This window comes from Anomaloglossus baeobatrachus, chromosome 1 (genome assembly GCF_048569485.1).
Source record: "Anomaloglossus baeobatrachus isolate aAnoBae1 chromosome 1, aAnoBae1.hap1, whole genome shotgun sequence".
In the NCBI taxonomy this organism is placed as follows: domain Eukaryota; kingdom Metazoa; phylum Chordata; class Amphibia; order Anura; family Aromobatidae; genus Anomaloglossus; species Anomaloglossus baeobatrachus.
The window spans coordinates 782,722,358-782,743,677 of NC_134353.1; the positions used below are offsets into that span (position 1 = coordinate 782,722,358).

General features: G+C 42.3%; 1 protein-coding gene across 2 annotated transcripts in view; it reads right to left on the reverse strand.

The window, feature by feature from the left end:
- Window positions 1-21,320, reverse strand: part of SNCAIP (synuclein alpha interacting protein) — a 305,302-nt gene that overhangs the window by 29,736 nt on the left and 254,246 nt on the right. For both annotated transcript variants that reach the window (XM_075324945.1, XM_075324952.1), the window contains exons 7-9: window positions 16,176-16,289; window positions 10,639-10,764; window positions 7,108-7,277 (exon numbers count right to left, since the gene is read on the reverse strand). In XM_075324945.1, coding sequence (XP_075181060.1) covers window positions 7,108-7,277; window positions 10,639-10,764; window positions 16,176-16,289 — 410 coding nt within the window. The remainder of the gene's footprint in view (window positions 1-7,107; window positions 7,278-10,638; window positions 10,765-16,175; window positions 16,290-21,320) is intronic.

The following is a 21,320-nucleotide window of genomic DNA, read 5'->3' on the forward strand; positions in this document are numbered from 1 at the left end:
GGGCTGAAAGTTCACACTCCCAGCTGCAATATGAGAGTTTTCACATCCAAATCGGAGAAAGGGTTTAGGAATCATAGCTCTGTAATGCATAGCCTCCTCTTTTTCAAGGGACCAAAAGTAATTGGACAAGGGACTCTAAGGGCTGCAATTAACTCTGAAGGCGTCTCCCTCGTTAACCTGTAATCAATGAAGTAGTTACAAGGTCTGGGGTTGATTACAGGTGTGTGGTTTTGCATTTGGAAGCTGTTGCTGTGACCAGACAACATGCGGTCTAAGGAACTCTCAATTGAGGTGAAGCAGAACATCCTGAGGCTGAAAAAAAAGAAAAAATCCATCAGAGAGATAGCAGACATGCTTGGAGTAGCAAAATCAACAGTCGGGTACATTCTGAGAAAAAAGGAATTGAATGGTGAGCTTGGGAACTCAAAAAGGCCTGGGCGTCCACGGATGACAACAGTGGTGGATGATCGCCGCATACCTTCTTTAGTGAAGAAGAACCCGTTCACAACATCAACTGAAGTCCAGAATACTCTCAGTGAAGTAGGTGTATCTGTCTCTAAGTCAACAGTAAAGAGAAGACTCCATGAAAGTAAATACAAAGGGTTCACATCTAGATGCAAACCATTCATCAATTCCAAAAATAGACAGGCCAGAGTTAAATTTGCTGAAAAACACCTCATGAAGCCAGCTCAGTTCTGGAAAAGTATTCTATGGACAGGTGAGACAAAGATCAACCTGTACCAGAATGATGGGAAGAAAACAGTTTGGAGAAGAAAGGGAACGGCACATGATCCAAGGCACACCACATCCTCTGTAAAACATGGTGGAGGCAACGTGATGGCATGGGCATGCATGGCTTTCAATGGCACTGGGTGACTTGTGTTTATTGATGACATAACAGCAGACAAGAGTAGCCGGATGAATTCTGAAGTGTACCGGGATATACTTTCAGCCCAGATTCAGCCAAATGCCGCAAAGTTGATCGGACGGCGCTTCATAGTACAGATGGACAATGACCCCAAGCATACAGCCAAAGCTACCCAGGAGTTCATGAGTGCAAAAAGGTGGAACATTCTGCAATGGCCAAGTCAATCACCAGATCTTAACCCAATTGAGCATGCATTTCACTTGCTGAAATCCAGACTTAAGACGGAAAGACCCACAAACAAGCAAGACCTGAAGGCTGCGGCTGTAAAGGCCTGGCAAAGCATTAAGAAGGAGGAAACCCAGTGTTTGGTGATGTCCATGGGTTCCAGACTTAAGGCAGTGATTGCCTCCAAAGGATTCGCAACAAAATATTGAAAATAAAAATATTTTGTTTGGGTTTGGTTTATTTGTCCAATTACTTTTGACCTCCTAAAATGTGGAGTGTTTGTAAAGAAATGTGTACAATTCCTACAATTTCTATGAGATATTTTTGTTCAAACCTTCAAATTAAACGTTACAATCTGCACTTGAATTCTGTTGTAGAGGTTTCATTTCAAATCCAATGTGGTGGCATGCAGAGCCCAACTCGCGAAAATTGTGTCACTGTCCAAATATTTCTGGACCTAACTGTATATATATAGTGGGGAAAATAAGTATTTAAAGGGAATTGGTCAGCAGGTTTTTGCTACTTCATCTGAGAGTAGCATACTGTAGGCAAAAAGATTCTGAAACTAGCAATGTTTAACTTAGATCACTGTGTGCAGCTGTTCTGACTTTTTATCCAAGAATTGAGTGTAGCAGAGCTGGGAGCTGTCCCGCCCACACCAGATTCTCAATAGAGATTGTGCATTGACTGTGAGGCATCAATCACAGCACAAGTGAGGCGTCACACCAATGTTAATCACAGAGAAATAAACCCTTTAGCTTAGACAAAACAATAGCTCCCACACAGATAAGAGAAGCACAGTTGTATTTTCTTTTTTAACCCTTGCAGCATGCTGTCCTCAGCTTACATTGCAAAATCCTGGTGACAGATTTCCTTTAATACACTACCCATTTTGCAAGTTTTCCCACCTACAAAGAATGGAGAGGTCTGTAATTTTTATTGTAGATATGTAGGTAGAGCTTATACAGTAAGTTAAAGAGAAACCCCACAATTCTACTGGTTTTGCAGCCAAGATCTCTCTTACCTATAGGGCACAATATTACAGATGGGCTACGGCAGACCAGGTAGTGAAGTAGTTATTATGTCTTTGTTCTCTTTATTATTTATTATGTAAACGATATTTCACATTCACTCTATGGAAAGCTTCCTAGCTTCTAAAGAAACCTATTAACTTCAAACTGTTTTATGTATCTCAGATTACAACTGGCTGTAAATTACTGCTCTGCCACACCGCTCGAATATTTACCCTATAGAATACCATGTAAGCAATTATCAAGAAAGCATGAATAACCCACTACGGCCAATTTTCATTTTTTGCGCTTTTGTTTTCTCCACACCTTCTCCCAAGTGTTATAACATTTTTATTTTTATGCTCCCATACCCATATGAGGGCTTGTTTTATTGCAGGGTGAATTGTAAGACACCATTCGTTTTAGCATACAATATTAGAAAACAAGAAAAAAAAAATCTAAATGACGTGAAATAGTGAATAAAAAGCAGGTCTGAAATCCTTATATTTTATCTAATTTTTATGGAATACATTGTGAAGACAAATTACAAGTCCCTGTAATTATAATGATACCAAACAAATATAAAAAAATTAGATCATTTGTAAACATTTTTCTCAATACAAATTTTTGTGTACATACACTTTTAATTGCATTCTTTTTACAATGGTATAGGACTGGCAACCGAGTTAAAACAGTGCATTTTCGAAATAGGTTGATTGATTTTACATTTTGGGAGGTTAGACTTTTGTGAATGTCATGATACCAAATATATATATTTTTTAACTTCCTTATTTCTAAAGAGGGGTGTGGTGATTCAAAATTGTATATTTTTATATTTTTAAAAAACATCACTGTTCTATATTCTGCAATAGACCAGTATTGCTGTATATAGAGAAAAGGAGGTCCTGCTATGAAGCTCTGCCACAGGCTGGGCTACAATAAAGGACCAAGATGGCAGCCATGGGGGAATTATGCAAGCCCTTTACTGTCATGAAAACCAAATGTCAACCCATTGTCAAATGTGTCAGTGGGGGAGGGGCATGGGATTGTCTGCAACATTTAAAGCAGCACTTCAGTATTTTTTTATTGCAGTGCTGGAGTGGAGAGTGGTGCTTTAAATCTAAGTCCCCTGACCCCTGTTTTGGGCCAGGGTCAGATGGTCGTATAAGTCAAACGAAGAGCACATTGCAGTGCATGCATTGGCTGCAGACCTCCTGACTGGAGTGTGAAAGCTTCATGTATTGCATTTAGATGTGATCATCAACCATATTATACGACCAATCTGAACCTGAACTTATACTCACCTTCCGGTGGCTTCACTTTCTATCGTTCTGGTCAGTCTCAGCGATTTGTGACTTGCCAGTGCGCTCCAGTGCTTCAAGGAGAGAGGCTGAAGCTCACTCTTCAATGCACCTCTATGAGAGCCTTGTTCTTGCCTTGTTCTGGCTCTCACAGAGTTGCATTGGGAGTTAGTGACATAACTTCTGACTTCCAGACAGTCAGAAGTTACAGTCACAAAATGGCGCAGGACCAGAGCAGTGTCGGTAAACAGTGTAGCCTCTGGAAGGTGAGTATATGACCGGGCAGGAGGCTTAGATTTAAAGTGCCACTTCAAAGCTGAAAAAAACCCAAAACGCTGGAGTGGTGCTTTAAATGGTTAAACAGCAGCGATTGGAGCAAGCTTTAATTGTTATAATTACAGACAGATGCCAGCAGTGTAACACAGCCAGTATCTACCAGCTATTGTGCAGGCTCAAGTCCTGAGCCTGCTCCACTCATGTGGATCTGAAGTAACATAGTCAAGAAGGGGTTATCAGGCAAACTAAGGGCAAAATTGGTGGACATGGCAAACTGTATTTTAATGGTCTTTTACAACATAAAAGTGTGAAATCACCTAAATGGTCATTCTGTACTTTCAAACAACTTGATCTGATTTGATAGCTAATTGCTAAGGGTACTTTCACACCTCCGGTTTTTCTTCTGCGGCACAATCCGGCACTTTGCAGGAAAATCGCAACCGTTTTTTTTTGCTGCCGGTTGCGATTTTCCTGCATAGACTTTAATTAGTGCCGCATTGTGCCGCATGGCCTTGCGTTCTATCCGGTTTTTGCCGCATGTGGCAGATTTAGCCGATGCGGCGGCCGGATGGAACGTTGCCTGGCACGTTTTTTCGTGCGGCAAAAAAACCCGCATCGCGCCGCATTCGGCCGATGCGGCGCATCTCTCAATGCATGCCTATGGCGGCCGGATGCGGCGCGATGCGGCAAATACCGCATTCGGCCGCCGCATGCGGTTTTTGCCACTGCGCATGCTCAGTAGCATGCCGCAAGCGGCAAAAACCGGGCGGGCCGCATGGGAAAAACTTATGCAAAGGATGCGGTGTTTTCACCGCATCCGTTGCATAGCTTGCACAGCCGGATTGAGCCGCAGGGCTCAAGCCGGATGTGTGAAAGTAGCCTAAGTAGTCTGTAAATGATGTTGTCTAACTCCCGGAAAATCACTTAAAAATGCAATCAGCTAATGTCATCCATGTCTAGCAGCAGAGATGGATTAATATAATTAAAAAAACCTCTAGGTAAAGTCATTTGCAGTAAAACTGTGATTGCTGTACTTTCTGCAGACAGTGGGAAAGTCTGCTAATAAAGTGAAGCAATGTCCCCAGCAGCACATACAATAGCATTGCCTCTATGTACTTTGTGCACTAAGCAGTGAGATCCTGCGCTTACTGTTTAGACCAGAGAGAACATAGAGGGAATGTTACTACCGGAGGCATGGCTTCCTTCCACCACCGCTCCACTGCCCACCATCTGCAGTAAGTACTGTGACCACAGTTATCACTGTCTCTCCATAGGGTATCAGTGTCTATCACTATCACACTGCTCTGCTCAGACTGTTCTCTCCCATCACAGCAGTGATCAAAGTGAGAATGATAGATGGGGAAGCTACAGACCGGTAGGGAAAACTCTTCTAATAAAGTCAAGCAACGTCCCCGGGAGAACTGCACTTCCTGCCTCTCTAACTGCACATGCGCATTAGACGCATGAATGGTACAAAAGGTATCATTAAGAAGCCACGCAACTAAATCCAAGGGTATTAGATAGATAGATAGATACTGTATTTTAAAAATAAATACTTTTTTTTATAGAGGTGGAATTTTGGTGATAGGTGATAGGTCCTCTTCAAGTTTGAGAAGCCAATGGCAGTAGCAATGCCTGCTGTAAGATGAGAAATTAGAAGTTCCAGCACATATAGTGCTGACAGTATATTGATGAAGGGAAACTGCTCAGACACGAGTGGTTTGCTAATTACAGAGCATACAAATAGGGCACGTTCAAGACATATCAGACTGGTATGTGCACCAAAAACAACTGAAATTTGTTGTGAGGGATGACAGCATTTAGACCTTGATTTTCTGCATGATTTGGGCAAAAAAGGCCAACATGCTTTAATCTGGCCATACTCCAGATACACTGTGCTTTACAATCAGGGGAAGTAGTTAATATAGAAAACAGTACACAACTAAAAAGAGAAGAAAATTCATGATTATAGAACCTGCCTATTAGGGCTTACAGTTTAAAAGCTTGGGGTACCATGCATTATATGGGGGGGTTTCAAGTCACTTGTTTGTTTCTTGTAGTATATGTTACTGTTTTTGCACCAAATTCTTCAAAATAATGCACATGGTTTAAGATTGTTGCATGAAAAAAAAATTTTCTCTTTATTTTGTCTATGACTGATTTTTGACTTTTAAGTGAAACATTACAAAATTTGCGACAAAATAGATTACATAAAATCACTCCGGGATTGGGGCAGGTGGGTATTGGAATACATTTGTGCCCCATTTTGTGACATTTTAAAAAGTTGCAATTGATGAATTAGTCAAAATCTTCTGGAAAAGACAAACTAAACCCCCAATGACAAACATAAAAAAATAACAACAAAAAGAACAACAAACAGGCAAACATAAAATAGGATATATAAAGGTGCAAATAAAAAGAACAATTGGACAGAAATAAATAACAGGACAAAAACAATAAAACTAGACAAAAAAGGAGCAAAATCCAATAATGAATGAGGCCCTTATAGTTTACTGCCGAAACAATTAAAACGTCACGCTAATAAAAGTTTCTATTGGTTTATTCACCAAATTTTTGAGTCTACTAGAGCCTAGTAGATATGACATGGCTAATCTTAGCTATTATTCCATATGGTTGATCTCTGGCCTCCCACAGCCAAGAGTTCTCTAGATCTAGACCTGTCTTAAAGGGAACCTGTCACCAGATTTGGTGACTATAAGCTGCGGCCACCACCACTGAGCTCTTATATACTGCATTTCAGAATACTGTATATAAAAGCCAAGGCCGCTGCGTAGAACGTAAAAAAACACTTTTATAATACTCACCTAGGGGGCGGTCAGGTCCGATGGGTGTTGCTGCTCTCCGGTTCGGCACCTCATCTCTCTGGTCCGATGCCTCCTCTTTGTGGCGATCACCGTCCTCCTTCTTCTGAGGCCCGTGTCCATGATGCATCCTACGTCATGCACACTATCCAGCATGGAGATCTTGCGCAGGCGCACTTTGATCTGCCTTACTCAGGGCAGATCAAAGTATTTTCTTTCGAATGCTGTCTTTAACCTTTCCTCGTGCCTGCGCATTACAGTATTTTGATCTGCCCTCAGCAGCATGGATGACGTAGATGCTCTCTACAAACTGGACTGGAAAGAAGGAGGAGATTGTAGCACAGAGGAGGCGTCGGATCAGAGAGAGGAGGTGCCAGACCGGAGAGAGGAGGCGCCGGATCAGAGAGCAGAGTCACCCATCGGACCGGACCAACCCCCTAGATGAGTATTATAAAACTGTTTTTATGTTATACATACAGTTTTATGGAATGGTGTATATAAGAGCTTAGTCGTGGTGGCCGTGCCTTAAAGTCGCCAAATCTGCTGTCAGGTTCCCTTTAAAAGAACAGAGAATGGAAACATCTTATAATTGTAACCTGTCTTACTCTTTAAGTTGCTTGGTCAGCTTGACAACTTGTGATGCCAATGACATGCAAGTCTCCACCACCACCAAGTATCGGGAGCACATGCTGTGGCCGTGATGCTCAGCACTTTGAGATGGTTTCTCTCCCGCGTGATTCTGAATGGTGACATTTGCTCCATATTCAACTAATGTCTGAAAAATAACATGAACATGTTACCATTGTCTTTCAATATATAATTTTTTTTTTACTTTGAAAGCAATTTAGCTTTTTTTGTAACATGATATATTATTACCAAATACATATATACTAAATAGTGCCATCTACTCCAGGATCCATGTGTTAAAAGCTTTGATCTTTCCATCTTAAATCTTTCCATTCTGACCACATGGATTGACTAAAAGTGAAGAAATATTCACACCTCGTTAGAGATGTGGCACTTCAATCATACAGCCCATCATGGCACTAACACTATATATTAGCTAATAAAAAAAAATATAAAAAAAACCAAAGGAACAATTATGCTGTCAAAAGAGAGTATTTGCTATCTAAGCCATTTTTGCAGGAAAAACATCAGTTTATGATATTTGGCACTAAACATAAAGCATCTGAAATGCTGGCTCTTCCATTTTATATTAATGTATATTTTAGAGGACAGCTAATGTTTTAGACATTGCCAGAACTTGACTCATTACATTCAGACAACCTTTTGGCATTGGCTTTGGTACACACTCAAAGGATTTCGGCTTTTGATATGTTTTCAATTATAAAAAAGAGACGAAGGAAATCTAGTAGGTGCTCCTCTCCACCCTCCGATACTACCCATAAACGGCTGCTCTTTTGGGCTTAAGCTTCCCTGTCCCAGTTTTTCTTCGTCTGAGACTGATGTTATAAAAATAGGAGAATTAAATTCAGTTGTACCAAGGCCATGTTTAATATGCATCAGTGTATTACCCCATTTATGCAATAGCCATACTTATTAGGCTGAGGCCACACGGGGATTAGTGCGAGTCCTCACATGATACTCGGCTCACACTCGCAGCACAGCGGGAGCCAAGTGTCATGCGTCTGCGGTCCGATCGTGCGATCAGACCACAGTTGCGGAGGGGAGGGCCGGCGCTGCAGAGTGGAGGGATTTATCTCCCTCTCTCCTCCGTTGCCGGCTGATGCGAGAATCGCACTGCTCTTGCGTTACACCGATGTAACGCGAGAGCAGTGCGATATTTCTCTCGCCCCATAGACTTGAATGGGTGCGAGTGGAACAAGATCGCATTCCACCCGCAGCATGCTGCGACTGTTTTCTCGGTCAAATTAGGGCTGAGAAAACAATTGCTCATGGGAGCTGCCCCATTGAGTAATATTGATCTGAGTGGAATGCAATTTTTTATCACATTCCACTCGCTCCGTATTACTCACCATGTGTGCGGACCCTTAGAGACATAATGAGATAGACAGAAGGGTACTTTCCATAAAGGCCACTGCCTTTTTTATTGATATCTTACAGTTAGGATAGGCCATAAATAACTGATCGTTGGGGGTTCGACACCCGGCTGTTACTAGGGAAGGCCATCAGTTCTCAGATGCTGCCGACATAGTAGTTTTGTCATTTCTTTACTGTCTGCAGCCAATGAATATGGGAGGATCTGTAGCACTCGGCCATGGGCATGATAGCTTTGATGGAGCTGTTGCGTTCAGGAAGCATACAAGATTATCTGGCCACTGCTGGCTCCAGCAACAGCTGATCTGCGGGGATGATAGGTATCGCACCCCCACCATTCAGATATTGATGGATAAGGATATGCCATTAATTAAAATGTTGTGGTCAGGTACCTTAAGGAAACAACCCTTTTTATTTCTGTTTTGGAGCCCACCAAACGCCTCCAATAGTTTTCAATAAGAGTGGCGCTTCTAGTGATGCAGATTTTTCCACCACAGATTTTAAAAGCGTTTTTAACATGTCCCTTAGGGGTACTTCACACACAGCGAGATCGCTACTGAGATCGCTGAAGTCACGGCTTTTGTAACGCAGCAGTGACCTCATTAGCGATCTCGCTGTGTGTGACACTGAGCAGCGATCTGGCCCCTGCTGTGAGATCGCTGCTCGTTACACAGCCCTGGTTCGTTTTTTTATTGTTGCTCTCCCACTGATAAGTACACATCGCTGTATCTGACAGCAAGAGAGCAACAATCCTGAATGTGCAGGGAGCAGGAGCCGGCGTCTGACAGCCTGCGGTAAGCTGTAACCAAGGTAAACATCGGGTAACCAAGGTGGTTACCCGATATTTACCTTCGTTACCAGCCTCCGCAGCTCTCACGCTGCCAGTGCCGGCTCCTGCTCCCTGCACACGCTAAGCTAAGCGGTGTGCGCTGGTAACTAAGGTAAACATCGGGTAACCATACCCGATGTTTACCTTAGTTACCAGTGTCCGCAGCTTCCAGATGCTGGCTCCGTGCAACCGCAGCGTCGCTTGCACGTCGCTGCTGGCTGGAGGCTGTTCACTGGTTGCTGGTGAGATCTGTCTGTTTGACAGCTCACCAGCGACCCTGTAGCGATGCAGCAGCGATCCTGACCAGGTCAGATCGCTGGTGGGATCGCTGCGGCGTCGCTAAAGTGACACGGTACCCTTACATAGGTGGTTTCCATTTGGATTTCCCTCAGGAACTGAACTATGTAGCCTCACAAGGTGAAGCCATGCTCAGTGTAGTTTATCTGCATGCAGACCCATGGCATTTGTACTGCAAAGTTGCACCAGAAATCCAAGGGTCAGCAGAATTCCACCGAAAATAAAATTTATTTTTAATTGAAGGACCATCATGTGACCATACTCTTAAAGTGTCCCATTACCACATGCCTAAAGAGCTTTTCTGCAAACTGGTAAGATAACATTGATTGTACTCACTCCCTCCCACTTCAGCGTTGGCTCTCCACCACTTGCTCCAGTCTCTATACTTTGACTGCAGTGGTGATGCTATGTTGATATTGTGCATACAATTAGTAATCTCAGCATCACTCATTTGGGGTACAAAACCCCTTTAAAAGGAATCGTGAGTATGATTTCACATCCCAAAATATTTATATGCGTATGTAGCTCTTTCAAAGACAAGTCCAGCAATACGTTTTACATGGCCAGACGGTTCTATTACTTAGAAATCATTGTTTGAATTGATAAGCAAATGGGGCTCTTGATCTGAAGCCTCTGTCACTACAGTTCTATTCCCTGTTCAGAGATACCTCCTCCTGCTTGACTGATGGCACTTTTGCCTCAAGTCTCACAACACAGAGGCTGCTAGTTAAGCAGGAGGTGGTAGCTTTGGGCGGAGAATAGAGCTGGAGTGACAGAAGCTTCAGAACTACAGCCTTGTTTGCATATCAATTAAAGTGCGAACGGACTGGCCTTGTAACTGTATGGCTCGACTTGTCTGAAACAGTTATAAGCGCATGTAAATCGTCTGGGGGGTGAGATCCTGCTGACAGATTCCCTTTAATATTTCAGAAATATCATGCATATCACAATCACAGGACAAACTGGACGTGGTGTTAGTTATACGTCTTACCTGCACACAGCCCAGATAGCCATTCTGAGATGCTATATTAACTGCACTGTTCCCACATTTGTCAGTTTCATCCAAAGAAATCCCTTGCTCTTGCATAAATTGAAGAAGCCACAAAAGAATTTTTTCCTACGTAGGAAATCATGAAAGACAGTTCTCAGTTAATAGAACTCATTTCAAGAGCAATGCTATAAAACAGAGGTCACTAAAACCTAGGTATATTGGCAGAGGGAATGAGGCAATGTTTTATGAAGCCACTTAACAACTGTTATCCATTAAATATTCTGCATTTCATATCCCCTCTGGTAGATGCATCATGCTGCAGTAAACCTGGAATGGCTTCTGCAGACGTCTCATACACCGCTGTGGGCTCAGAGCAGAAAGAGGCTTTTGTCAGCGTAGAATAATAGCCGTACGCTTCACTTGTAATCTGCACTCCGGCACACTGCAAAAACCACAGGTCTCATTGCTATACTGATGATTAGGTTACTTCTACATGGATATTGGGGTCCACTTTAAAGAGTCTCTCATCAAATTTTTGCTACCCTATCTGTGAGCAGCGTTAATTCCAACGATGTATCACTTGTGGGTGCTGCTTCCTGTAGTTTTGATAAAATGACTGTTTTATCTGCTGAAGATCTACTAGTTTTCTGAATGCTGAGTTCTATATAACCTAACTCACACCACTGATTGGCAGCTTTCTGTGTGTACTGTGCATAGGTAGAAAGTTGCCAGTCAGTAGTGGGGAAGGGGTTACACAGAGCAGAAAGACTATATGACAGGAGACAAAGAGTTCTCTAGTGATAATCTCCTGTTGATAAAACAGTGATTTTATTACAATTCAGAACTACAGCAAGCATCCCAGTAAGTGACCCATCACTGGCATCAGGGTCTCGACCCCTACATTATGGTTCTCTTAGATTACATAGCAAAAAAAAAACAGGTGATTCCCCTTGTAATTTTAGGTGCAAAGACAGGAGTAAAACAAAAAAGAAAGGATGAGTACTTTATCTTCTTTTCAGATCTACTCTGTCATGTGCGAATCAAACCTAAAGGAGGATGTAAACATCAGACGGCTAAAGGTTTGTTCCCTCCCAAGTGATCTTGACTTGGCCAAGTGAACATGTGTTTTGAATAAGGAGAGGTGAGTGCGCTGTCATCAGATCCCTCTAGCAGCAGCATATGTCCAGGGAGAACAATAGGATCTGGTGTTAAAATTACACATACCCTATCCTTCTCTCCCCTGACATCATCTGGGAAAATCGTGATGACCCACGTACATCAGATGGTCAGCGCAGAAATCAGCGACTGACTGACTTTACTGTAAAGTGTATGAAGGCCTAGTGTTTATATGATGTGGTCACATTACAAGTTTTGAAGTTCTTTTTTTAAAAACGCAAAAAAAGACATACTGATAGGGAATTTTGGGGCTGACAGAAATTCCCTATAATGAGTCGGAAGGAGGTACTTTGGACTCTCTCTGGGCTATGATCTGAAGGTGTCAGTGTTTTCAGAGGTACAGAAAAGTGTGACGCCCGTGGACTAGTCAGGTCGTCACAGGGTATTGCATGCTCTTTATCTCCCAGTGCAGGACTCAACCCCTCTTGGTTCTGGGTTCCCAATTTGCAGCACTGCCTCCATCAGCATCCAAGAATCCCAATCACACCTCGCACCACACCCTGTCAGGCACACCAGTGGGCTGCTAAGCTCGAATAGGGCCGCCCACCTAGGGTCAGGCAGGGAGGTGAGAGGTGACAAGTGAGTTGAGTGGTAGCCCTCGATCAGTGAGGAGCTAGGAGGGAGCGTGTGGCTCCCGGGAAGGAGAAGATTGGGTTGCAGACGGTGGTCTGCACCCGGAGGAGTCAGAGACCTGGTCGTGGGGTATTGGGTCTGGGTGCCTGGACTAGTCTTGGAGGTCAGTCAGCAGCTCGAGTACAATAGCCAGTCTGGGACCAAAAGTACATCGGGGTACTGAACCCTAGGTCGGAGAGAGGCTTCAAACAACCCGGCAATTAATCTGCGGAGGATAGGGCCTTTATGGACTGTCCCCACGAAGCTCAGAGATCGGGGTACTAGCGCAATGAGGGAAATAGGGCTTTCCAACCAAAGCAGCCCACTGAAATCCCAAGCGTGAGCCCGAGAGCACAGCTCCTTCACACCAAAAAGTCGGGAGCCCGGACAGCTCCAAGCTTACGGGCCACTTGGACACTACTAAAACTTGTGCACGGAGGCAGGCTCCGGACCATTAGGCAGTGCTGCAGGGGACGGAACCCGGACGAGCTCCCCCAAGAGGGCAGTGGCACCCAGAGACTTTGTTTACTACGTTGTCAGCGTCTGCTTTCCTTCGAGTGAGTACCTGATCACCCCCTGCTCTGGGTACTAGCAACGGCAGCAGCGGTACTCCCTATTACCGCACACCACGGGTGGCGTCACAAACTATCTAATCCCCTGTAAATAACTCCCCATGACATTTTAGAGTGACCCGGATGAGCTCCCCCAAGAGGGTAGTGGCACCCAGAGACTTGGTTTACTACGTTGTCAGCGTCTGCTTTCCTTCAGAGTACCTGATCACCCCCTGCTCCCAGCTGGCCTGTGCTCCCCTGCAATCTATTCCACCATCCAGAGACCCGGGGCCTTCCCTACCCATGGAGGGTTACGTCATCTGGCTGCCCCCGTTCCATCACTCCGGGTACTCCCAACGGCAGCAGCGGTACGCCCTATTACCGTACACCACGGGTGGCGTCACAAACTATCTAATCCCCTGTAAATAACCCCCCATCATATTTTAGAGTGGCCCTGAGCCCCGGGGTCCGGAGAACCTCGAGCCACGAGTACCGACACCCGGATCCAAGTGGTTCGACTGCTGCTGGGGCGGTACAAAAGCACGGTTGACCAGTTTTGTGCACTTCTGAAAAGGACACCGCTAGACACAGGCCAAAGGGAGTCCAGAGTAAATATGCTACCTCATTATAGCGAATGGATCCCTCGAGGTTGTAAAGTACTGAAGAATATGTTGGTGCTACATAAGAATATAAAATAATAAAACCACTGCAAAACAAGAGTTTTCCATTAAGGTGATAGGTCAGGAGGTTTTTGCTACCTCATCTGAGAGCAGCATAATGTAGGAAAAGAGATACTGAATCAAAAGATGTATCACTTAGATTACTGGGTGGAGCCGTTTTGACACAATCAGGCTTTTTAGATTTAGCAATGCAACAGAGCTGAAAAAGCTGCTGCCGCCCACACCATATATACAATAGAAACCTACAGAAAGAGAAGCAGCCATTACCAACACAAGGTCAGATTACCAATGCACTAGCAGGATGCAGCAGCCCCCCATGATAAACGGGGGGGGGTAGCAAAGGGGCAAAATACTGATGAAACAACCACTCACAATCTGTCATTTCATGGAGGGGGTGGTTGCTGGTATTAAACACATACACAAATAAGGCTTGCATAGGGCGCCAGTCACACAGGTACATGTGATTCACGGTATCTGCCTTACAGTCTATTTATGATGCCCATACTATTAGATCAGGCAGGCTGCTCAACACTATATGAGCATTGTATATACAATGTCAATAGACAGTGACATGCTAATCACAACAGGGGGCATGCAGACTAGCTGATCTTGTCCAGCAATGATAATCTCCCAATGATAAAAAAAATTTCAGGTAAACAACTTCCCACAGAGTGATAAGACAGGCATAGCTGAAATCTCTGTGTTAACTCCTACAGCATGCTGTCTTCAGATTACATAGCAAAAACCTGCTGACCTCCTTTTAGTTAAAAATTGAGGATGAAACCAATATGACTTCACATTAAACATTCTCTTACTTTTTTAATGAACAACAAATATCAAAATTATCTTCAGTGGTTTCAGTTTACGCTATCATCAACTATAACATGGTGACAAGCCTGCATTATTTCTGCAGCAAGATAACACTAGAAATTCAAGCATCACATCATATTAACAGATAACACTGGAAATGGTGCAGGTAGGGAAAGGTAATTGGTACAGTGCCCATACACACAAAAATGGTGAAAGCTGGCAAAACTTTAGGACTGGCCCAAAATATCCCCCAAAAACACTGATTTCAGAAGGTATCGTAAGTTGTGAAGGCAGAAATTGGGATATAGAAGGCAGGGAACAAGGAGGGTGTGGGTGGCCTCAGAAAAAGGGTATGGCTGCATGGAAAAAAACATTCCCCAACCAAATGGAGAGTTTGCAAGTAGGAGCGATACCCTGATTAAATATTTAGAGGTTTGAGGGTGACAGACTCAATGGCTCCCAGTCTATCCCACCTTCCTCTTAAGAGTAAAATATGTTTAGTCAAACCATGACGTGCTGGTGGGCCGAACAGGTCCTTGTATATCGGTCAAGGTTTGTCTGGTGCTGTGCTGCCTGACAAAAAAATCATAAAATTAAATGACGTTTGTAATTTCATTGATGGATTCTAGGACTATGCAATATATCTTGACGCACATAGTTAAAGATATTTTCGGCATCAATGAGAAAAAGTAATAAAAAAGCACCAAAATAAATCAATCAAGTTTAATTTGATCCAGTAGCTGAAGATTTTGTGTAGCCATTTTGAAAAGTTGCCATTTAAATAAGTGTAGATCACTGGGTTAATGACAGGGAGATATTTGAGCGGGCACTGCTGGGTATTTAAGGCGGTGGAATTTCCATGATTCTATTGGACTTGTCCAGTCCGGCATCTTAGAGCAATTATTCAGTCTCGCCAGGAGAATATGAACTTTTGTGTAGGGTTGAAACTAGCAACTGTATGTAGGCCAATAAATTTCATTGTCACACTGCATTCCTACATTATTTTTTAACAACGTCAGAATTCATGCAAAAGTTCAAGAATTTTGGTCAATGTTGATCATCAAGTCAGATACGATAATAGGTGCATTTACACAAAGTACCTGCCGATAGCTAAAGCAGTCAATGACGACATTGCTCCCTGGTATGGTAATGTCACAAGTACAGATCATGATTTATCTGACAGCTATTGGAAATTAATGGGGGAGCTTTTCATACTGATGACCTATCCTTACAATGGGTTTCCCTTATCAGAATGGAGGGGTCTGACAACTGCACCCCTCACCAATCAGCTTTAGCAGCTCCAGCGGTGGCAGGATGTAAACTGTGCAGAGCTGGAAGCACAGCCCCCGACACTGCAGTAGTGGTCATTCATTAGTACTACAGCTTGGTTCCCAATGGAAAGCATGGGGCCTAGTCTCCTGTGCGTCAAACACACCTAGCTGAAATCATACAGCGAGTGTCTAATACATCCTGCCGGCGGATCGGGCAGCATATATCAGTTACAGGTTCCCTTTAAAAATCCCAAAAGTAGGACATTGATATCAAAGCCCTGGACAACTTCTTTAAACCAGAGCTAATCAGATACATGTAATGCTTCCATAGTTTCCCTTTTGGCATTTAAAGTGTTGCTGACACATTTTAGAAGTCAGAATATATAATGAATATGATGACTACAAATGAGAGATATTTTCAGATCCCAGTTCCTTACCTGACCATAACTGGCTGCATAATGGATAAGGCTAGGGTGATCCTTCGAACAACTTAGCTCAGCGATGGCTTCTGTTTCACTAACCATCCACCGGACACACTCCAGTTGACCCGTCTGAATAAAGAAAAACGAAATGCTCTTAAATTTTTTAAAATATTACTTTTCATTCCAAATGCCATAATGTACACGACAGCTTGAGTAAATTCAGTTTAGAACACTGATTTTTATGTCTTATTTCCATTGGATATTTTGCCAGAACTCACATATCATAAAAAGTTACCTACTGTTAAGAAACTACAACTCTTAGGGCTTGCACCAAGATTTTGGAGTACAGCTGTTTCACTAGTTTAGTCTGTTCATATCAAAAAGGGGAAAGAATAAAATATGCTTCTGTTGTATTAGCAAAAGGTTAGATAAAGCTCTAAAGCTAGCATCTGCTACTTTACAGAAATGAATGTATTTTTTTCATTAATATTATAAAATTTAAATTAGAATTTAGTGATACTTTTTTTCTTTAAGGGGTATAACTAGTGATGAGCGAGTACTACCATGCTTGAGTGCTCGTTACTCATTATGAGCAGTTGCATGGTCACGACTTGAGCACCCGGGTATAATGGAAGTCAATGGGGGATTTGAGCATTCTTACATGAAATCTTCTGGAAAAGTGCTCAAGTTCCCCATTGACTTCCATTATACTTCTATTATACTCGGGTCCTCGGGTTGCGCACATCCAAGCATCCAACTGCTGTTGAGTACCGAGACACCCGAGCATGGTATGGTAGTGCTCGCTCAGCATTAGGAATACCCTTTTTTATAAATAAATGGCATATCCTGTAGATATAAATGTATGAGAAAAGACACCCCCTTGGACTCATTGTCAAGGAAGTCATCTGTTATTAGGAGGCTTGTGACAAATTTGGGCCATGAGTCTCTCTTAGCCTTGTGAGACTCGAGATTAAATGTCTTTTCCTTTCCTTTGGTATTTTAAGGGTTAATGTCAGTTTTGTTGCCAGCAGGTTTCTAGCAGTCCATGTCAGGTGCAGCCACTCTGTGACCATGCCTACCACTTTCAAATAGTGGCAATGCCCATCAACCTTTGATGTTGATAGAATCCATTCTGTCCTGGCTGACTAGGTGGAAGGAGCTGCTGGAGTTCTGACCTGAGCCCACTCGTCTGTGGCCGCAGAGTCTGTCTGCAGCCGTGGAATTGGTGTTTGCATCCTTTTTCTCCCTGTTTGTCTTGCTTCCCTTCATATTGTATTAGTGCAGCGGTGGGACTAGTGTTCCTTGCTAGTGAGGGTGAGAACAGAGCTTTGCAACGGCATTAGCTATCCTGCTTGGCGACGCAGTGAAAGAACCTGTATGGAGCTGGCTAGGGAGTGCAGGGTACACCTGCGGCCAAGCACAGAAGGTGTCACATCTTCTCTCTCTTTAGCGCCAGGGCTCGTCATTGTTAAAGTGTCCCCAGTGTCCCCCCTTTGTACGTGGTGTTTTCATAATGTGCCAGATGTCCGTAGGTCTGATCACAATTGTCACGCCGTGTAATCGGACTTCTCCCACTCTGAAAATGACACTCATGGATTCAAAGTGTATGGTATTTTGATAGAGTGTTCCTTTAAGGGAACCCTTATAGATTATATAACAAAAGTTCCATATTTCCAACATCCTATTTGTCTTAAAGGGAAGGTGTCGTAAAAAAAAAATAATAGTCAATAACTGAAAAAATGTAAAGTATTAATGTTTTAATGTTTTGTTTAAATATGATTTGTTTTTAATTGAACAAAATATAAAAAAAATAAAAAAAATGATATTTTCCACTGTTAAACACTAGGGGGAGCAGCTTCTGAAATCCTACAGAAATCCTACCATAGAAATAGCCTGGATTACAGCTGCAGTAAAGTGGGCAGAATTTGCTCTCCTGTGTGTGATGTCACCTCAGCCTCCCAATCTGGGTGTTTCCAAAGGATAACAGAATGAAATTTAGGATCACAGTGCGGAGCCATTTTGTTGGTGACCAGAAATGTCTAAAGTGTCACCAAGGACAGGTGGAGCATCACACAGGATAGGATTAGATACACAGCTCAGCAGACAGTATCACACAGGATAGGATTAGATACACGGCTCAGCAGACAGTATCACACAGGATAGGATTAGATACACGGCTCAGCAGACAGTATCACACAGGAGAGGATTAGATCCACAGTTCAGCAGACAGTATCACACAGGATAGGATAAGATACACGGCTCTGCAGACAGTATCACAGAGGAGAGGATTAGATACACGGCTCTGCAGACAGTATCACAGAGGAGAGGATTAGATACACGGCTCTGCAGACAGTATCACACAGGATAGGATTAGATACACAGCTCAGCAGACAGTATCACACAGGATAGGATTAGATACACAGCTGTGCAGACAGTATCACAGGATAGGATTAGATACACAGTTGTGCACTCACACATCCCGGACGTACTCACACATCCCGGTGGTTGACAGGGGTAAAGTGGAGCAAACAGCATACGCTGTGAGCTCCACAATGATGGCGTCGATCTCCTCCCTCTGCTGTTATCTGGACAGCCCAGGGGGTGCGTCCAGGTCACAGCAGACGCCTACTCTAACGTTACTAAATGAGGTTGGATCCCGACCACTGTTCTCTATTCACAGGGGCTGCCATAAAGGAGTGAGTAACTGTCGTTACACACAGCAAATCCAGGATGGCAGCCCCCACTGCCTTCAGTAAAATTAGAATTAAATAAAAACTAAATAAGCAGTGATTTTAATTTTGTATTAAAAATACTCAATTTCATAATCACTATTTTTAATACAAAAATAAAAAAACGCGATACCTTCACTTTAAGTATATCTATATAGGAGAGTAAAATCTTGTGTGGCCTGACACTGCAATTATACTTCCTTCTATTTGTCTTCTACTTCTTGCTAATTTGCCAAAAGTACAGTATATTAATGAGAAGCAGGGGGCAGAAAGAAGGAAGCCTGACTGCAGGATCTGACTACACAAGGTTTGTTTGTTGTCTGTTACTATGGTGACAGATACTGTAGTTCTCCCTAGAAGCTGGCAGTGAACAGTGAATGTTTTTAAATAAGAGCAATTACACCATTGCTTTGTTTCTTAAAAAAAAAAAATGGTTCTAAATGTATTCACACCTTGCTTTATTATGCTGAAATCTGTCAGGCCAGTAGATCTGAAATAAGTTTTCTCACTAAGCTTTTACTCACTACATACGCCATCAACTACCAAAATATTATCTCGTGACTATCTTTTTAAGAAAAATGAAAAAAATTCTGAAATGATGAAATGTTTATTATTAATGTCATTTCCTTACACAACATAAAAAAGTCAGGAAAGTTATTAAATATTAAATATATCATGTTAGTGTCATTTTGCACTTTATAATATAAATAAAATGAAAACAAGTATATTCAAGTTGCGGCACCCCATGATCACCATGGTCATCCTACATTGAGCTATTGACGTTTTCTCTTTTTAGGTATTTTGACATTTCCAGTAGTATTAGATTACTTAGTGTGGAAACAATCCTTCAGTCTCTTAAGAAAACGTTATGTTCTGGATTCTAATTGTTCTTGACCAGTTGGGTGTTTGGCAGAATATGATAGATGGTTCCTAAGAGAATATCTTATGAAACCTATCCTCAGACAATTTACACTGGGTATACATTGCAGGTGATCTATCCGTAAAAAAAACGTATGGTCAAATGAGTCATTTTAGGTGTCTTTTTACAAACTGCTGCCACATAGTGGATGATGAAATCCAGTAGTGGAATAATTAATATCACATATACAGGGAAAGGCATCAACAGATAATTTCACTTTTTTCTTACACGTGGAGCACACAGAGTACTGGTTGGATATGCAGCTTATTTTGCCTTTATCCATGTATATGATTATGATGTGTTGGGTTACTGCTCTTATTAATATTTTTTAAAATTAGGTAACTAATAAGTGCTTAATTAATAAAATTACATAAATTACTGAAGTTAATAAATTACTAGCCGTAATATTTAACAAAAATCCAAAAAACAAAATCAATCAGTGGTCCTCCGACACGGAAAATGCTCCTTTCTTCTTTTGATATTTAATCCACAATAATAATTCCTGAGGATGTCTGAAAAATTTCAGCAGGTAACGCAAAAGAAGTAGAACATTAAAAGCGGTGAAACAGCTGCAGATTCTTCTTTTGGGGAGATTAACCCATCATTTAACACTAGAACTACTGGACTCGTAACACCTATATTGAAATATATGGTGCAAAGTAGTCAAAATGACTACCTCAGTAGTTCTAGTGTTAAGAAGGGATAAACTAGTTTTGCTTATAGAGGCACTTTTCCTAAAAGCAGCATGTTCCATATAAAAAGTTATGTCTACATGGCTAAATATCAGAATAATTACCGTAATTGATTTTTGAAGCAAAATTATTAATAAAAGGTTCCCTTTTTTATTGGAAAACAGGTATTTTTGCATTTTTATAAATTAGAATGTTAAAGGTAATAATTTTCTTTCACACCATTGAGATTTGGTTCAAGTCAGGGTCACAAACAAAACCTTATCTAAGGTTCGAATGTGCCCTGCGTACCGAACCTCCAAAGGTTCACTCATCTCTAGTCGCAACCATTGATCCCTAAGCTGCAATTACCTGCACATGAGATAAGAGACAAGGCTATATCAGGAGAACTATACTACATTTCTTATTGGAAGTATTTCCCAATATTATTAATATTACACCTACTATATATTGGGCTAGGATCTTGGAAATGGGAATAACAGTTTACGGACCTATTGGAAACATTTTTATTATGAGGTGTGATAAAACCATTTGCCTCCTAATTATGTTAAGCACTTGCTGTCATTTCTAGATAAGATTAGATGGTCTAAAGCTGGTGTCACACACAGCGACAACGACAACAACGTCGCTGCTACGTCACCATTTTCTGTGACGTTGCAGCGACGTCCCGTCGCTGTCGCTGTGTGTGACATCTAGCAACGACCTGGCCCCTGCTGTGAGGTCGCCGGTCGTTGCTGAATGTCCAGCTTCATTTTTTGGTCGTCACTCTCCCGCTGTGACACACACATTGCTGTGTGTGACAGCGAGAGAGCGACGAAATGAA